This window comes from Buceros rhinoceros, unplaced genomic scaffold (assembly GCF_000710305.1).
Source record: "Buceros rhinoceros silvestris isolate BGI_N320 unplaced genomic scaffold, ASM71030v1 scaffold5973, whole genome shotgun sequence".
Classification (NCBI taxonomy): domain Eukaryota; kingdom Metazoa; phylum Chordata; class Aves; order Bucerotiformes; family Bucerotidae; genus Buceros; species Buceros rhinoceros.
In genome coordinates, this window is record NW_010401740.1 from 80,019 (window position 1) to 84,831 (window position 4,813).

The 4,813-nt window shown below is 36.7% G+C and overlaps 1 protein-coding gene across 1 annotated transcript in view; it reads left to right on the forward strand.

The window, feature by feature from the left end:
* Positions 1-657, forward strand: part of LOC104490121 (neurexin-1-like) — a gene marked incomplete at both ends in the record, with an annotated part of 3,575 nt that extends 2,918 nt beyond the window's left edge. The window contains one exon of the mRNA XM_010132369.1: positions 496-657. Coding sequence (XP_010130671.1) covers positions 496-657 — 162 coding nt within the window. The remainder of the gene's footprint in view (positions 1-495) is intronic.
* Positions 658-4,813: the final 4,156 nt, after the last annotated feature.

The window sequence follows — 4,813 nt, forward strand, 5'->3', positions numbered from 1 at the left end:
CTGCATGTGCGTATCAGAGTGTGCTGCTTACCTGATTTGTGTTGCTGTATTTCCTTTTATTTGGCATGTAATTATGCTCTTGCATGATTATTAACTGCTGTTATGTAGTGCAAATAGTGATGGTGCTGAAAAAAAAACAACGGCCTGTGCCTTTTTTGTTAACAAGGTGCACGTTTCTATTAGTCAATGACAGACCACTAAACTTACTAATATGTACAGCAGCTAAACTAACTTAGGAAGCATTCTACTAACACCATTTTTGTGTCTGCTAAATAACTTTTAAGTTGCAATAGGGACTATGCTGGCACTAGTTCAACAATCAGACAACTCTTTAACTAGTTAGAGCTCCTAGGGGTAGCTGACTAGAATCCAAGACCAAACCTCAAACAGACATGAAAATGGGTTCCGCCTTAGGTCTCAAAACCAGGCATATCCCAGGACTCCAGTATGTAGGTCTGAGTATAGCGTGTCCTTTCCCTGTGCTTTGTTATCTAGGTGACAATATCAGTGGATGGAATTCTGACCACAACGGGATACACGCAAGAAGACTACACCATGCTGGGCTCTGATGACTTTTTCTATGTTGGAGGCAGTCCTAGCACAGCAGACCTCCCAGGGTCACCAGTCAGTAACAACTTTATGGGCTGTCTCAAAGAGGTAAATATCACCAGCCATAAATCCATCACAAATTTCCCATCCTATTGTGTGAAGATGGGCAAAGGTGAAAACATTTCAATGGAAATATCTTCAGGATATGCCCTTTGTCTGGTATTCCAATATCAGAACTCACCTGTCTCTTAGAATCAAAACCAAAAGGGTCATATTTGCTAAACTTGGTTGCTTCTAAAATTCTGTCAGTAGTTGAACTCAAACAGCTTAATGGGTCCCATCTTATCGGTATCTGAACCTTTTTAGCCCTGGCTAAAACACTAGGTTCTCTTCATCTGTCACTAAAGCCATCACAACCTGCTCTTTTACTTGAGAGTCTCTTTTGAAGGTAAATTGTTTTGGTTTCTTTTAACAGCAAGCAGGATTGTTAAAATGTCTAGTTTAGCCTCACAACGGACAGCTTTCTGTCATTCTTTGCTATTGAAAAGAGGGTCTGACAGTAATTATGGCTTCTCCATTTAGGTTTTCTAAGCAATTGCAATTCTTATCTGTAGACAAAAAAATATGTATCACAAGGTCAGTAGTCGCTTATGACTTAGCTAAACTGAAGAATATACTGAGATAAGAAACCGTAAGTCTTCCCTGAGCCATAGGAGAGAAGTGGGGGCTAGGCAGTGCTGTGTAGCTCTGAAGCAGTAGTAAAGCTTTTCCCTGCTTTGAACAGAATAGGCAGAGCATGTACCCTTACTTTCCTCGCTTTTAATCCTTGGCAATACCACAAGTTGTTTGATAAAACGTATATTTAAGACTTCATAATACTTTGACTGTAAGATATTTTTACTGTATTAAGTAGTAAATAGTCTCAAAATTCTGTATTCAAGGGTCTGAGGCAGATCTTCATGCCATGGGTGTGATCACTGGAGGAACTAAACCCACCTGTAAAGAGGGAGGGGGATTTGGTGAGAGACTGTTCTGTCTCCGGAATTTGCGTCATTGCATAGTGCTCAGAAGGTTGAGTTTCTTTAGCTTCTGGGCCTGCCATGAACCTCCTGTTTATTAATTTTCAGTGGATCTGTTCTGTAAATAAGGAGAAAGATCAGAATTTTAGTCTGTGAAGCATGAGAAAACAGAATTAAAATTGCAAAGCAACCTTTCACTTGCCGTTTCAGAACTTCTAAGTTCCTCAGGCTTTTCAAGAAAATGCAATAGATTTATATAAGCAAGTTGGCAAACTGTTTCACTTATCCTGAGAGCAGGTTTAAGTGTGCTTGCTTTATTTAGCTTTATAATGAAATAGGAGATGAATCAGGGCAAGGTGACTGTTCTCTGGACCAGAGTAGGTTTATCAACATGTCTGGGAGCACAGCTAGAAATAATAAAATGTGGCTTACAAAGAAGAAATGCCGTGCAGCACCTTTAGCATCAAAATTTAACCTTCAAACTAGAGCGGTACTTCTACAGCATTTTGTGATCTTGGACATATAAAAAAAATCCTTAAATTCCAAATTGGAATTTCAACAGTCGAGATTTCCACTGAAAATCCCAACCTCTTTAAGCACTCTACTGTTGCCTACTAGAGAATGATTTATAACAAAAATGTCTAAGAAATAGCGGTGCTTTCTTCTTTTAACTGATCTCATTTTTGTTCACAAGAACCACGAAACACAGCAATTTTCCAGTTTTAAGGTTTTGTGGTTAGGGTAACTAATGAGTGAGACCAGTTTTCCCAGTGGTTATATATACACAACGTGTATTGTTTGGTTTTTGTCACATTTATTGAATGGGTAAAATTATAAAATATTACAAAATTCCCAGTAAATTTGCAGCCTTCTTTCACACGAACACTTTAATTGCTTAGTTGGAGGGCTGTGGTAAACTTTAGTACCCTTGTGATACTTTTAATGTGTTTTAGACATATTTATGTAATAGTGAAGGTGAAAGATTTTCATAAAGGAAACACTGAGCTTGATCCAGCTGAAATTTGCAGCTATGCTTACTGTTATTACTACTATCAGTATGCAACATCCAGGTTTTGCTACTATAGCTGCTTTTTCTTTAACCGATTGGAATTATTTTGTTATCTTTCAATAATAGTTGGGGATGCTCTCTGCTTTTCAAACTCAGCTGAAAGAAACATAACAGCACCTTAAATAATACTTTCATATAGATGTTAGTATAAATGAATTCAAGTTCATATATACGTAGAATTGAAAATTACTCCTGATTCTATCCAAACAAATGGCAAATACAACACAAATATGTTGGTCATCTTGGTTGACCTGAATATTGATTATTCATTACGTGAAAGTGGTGCTTGAAAAAAAATCTGTCTACTATGAATTAGTGAGTCCATGAATATACTGAAAGATCATTGCTGTCTTGGTTATAATTTTTTTGACAGTCATGATAATGCGATCACTAGTGGCTACTGACAGAAAAACCAGTTAGTAGCATCTTGTCATGATGCAGGACTGTAAAGTACACTACGCTGCTCCTTCGTATATTCCATTCTAAGCAGGTAGCTTATATCAGTCTTCGAAGTGGTTATTCGGGAATAAGTGTGTTTATTACAAACTGCCTCTGAGATTCTTAGACTGGTCAGACATGACTCTTTCATACAGATGGCGAAAGGTGCCCTCTGGATCCTATGCTTAGACTGCTTTTAAAGATTTGAGTTATTTTAAATCGTGCAATAGGTGTAGTTGTTAAATGTTTCCTAATTGCTTGATGTTAAATGTTGCCAAACTATTTTCATTATCCTCTTCATGTAGGCTTTGTCTTTGAGTCAGCTTTTGAAAAGTATTCAGCTACAGTGGCTGATGCTCATTTTCAAGGTTTATAATCAAAGGATTATAATGAAAGCTTTAATATTAGTGCCGTGGCTCCTTGACCTAAACCCCACAGATGTCTAAAAATAACAGACTAAGGTCTGAGCGCTCATGCTAAGGTACTTGCAGTACACTTTGTTTGCTGCTTCTGTTTTTGTCAGAAAAGCAGATACAGAATATATTTGCACGATAGCTGAGATAACGTTGAAGCTGGAACTTTCACAGCCATCCTTTCTGACAGGAACATTTGCTATAAAGGTGCTGATTTTACATTTAGGAAACATTGTGGATTCGCTTTCCTTGACTTCATCTAAAATATTTTCCTTCAGTTAAAAATGCTTGTGCTAAATTTATACAAAAAATGTAAATAAGAGGGAGGAAAAGGATTGCAAAGTACAATTTCAAAGAAGAGTTTTTAGTCGAGAGGCTTTTCTACACAGTTGCTCAGGAATGAGAGACAACCAACAATGCAGAATAAAAGGATAAACTGCAATTTCATAGATAAAGAATTCTCAGATTTAAAATAACTTATTTTAGAATTTGACACATTTTTTCACTATAGATATTAGACAAAACCAAAGTAATTTCTCCCCTTTCCCCCAAATACTCATCTAGTCCTGTCCTTAGTTTCTCTTAGATTTCAAACTTAGTTTACTTATTATCTAGGCCTTATTACAAAAAGCGTCCCTTGGATTTCTCCTAGTAGGGAATGCTTTCATCTTCTGTGTGCTTTTTTAGAAGTTCTGCTTTTTTCCTTTCTTTTTAAAAAAAAATTTTGGTTTTAATTGCTTCCAAGAATAAAGTGTAGTTAACATTCAGATCCCAACATGTTGTTCAAATTATTCATTATGCTTCCAAAATCCTGTTGGTTGATGCTCCTGAAGGTACGTCAAGATGAATAGCCCTGACCATTTTTCCACACTCAAATAACCTCAAATATTTGTTACTGTAATAAAAATACTAAATGTATTCTATATGTCATGTCATTACAAATACAGAAAAAAATTCTAAGGAACAATGCTTTCCTGAATTAGTGTGATGCTGAAAACTTGGTCTAAAATGATAGGTTTTTTTTAATATTGCGTGGCAACTGATTTCTGCAGTCATAAGTAACAGTAGAGAAAATGGTACTGCAGGAACAAGACTTGTTCAAAGAGTGTTAAGACAGTGTACGCCAAATTGAATCCCTTTGTTGTTTTTGGCCTTCTGCTTGCCTACTTGAAGCTCAGAAAATGATGCCCAGTTAGATTCCCTGTAAAAGCTGTTTTCCAGCTCAGCGCTAAATAAAACTACATGAAGCCCCAGTCCTGCAAACTTGCACATATTTAGCGTTACTTCCAATATAAAAATATTTACTGGCGAATGTGACAAAGTTC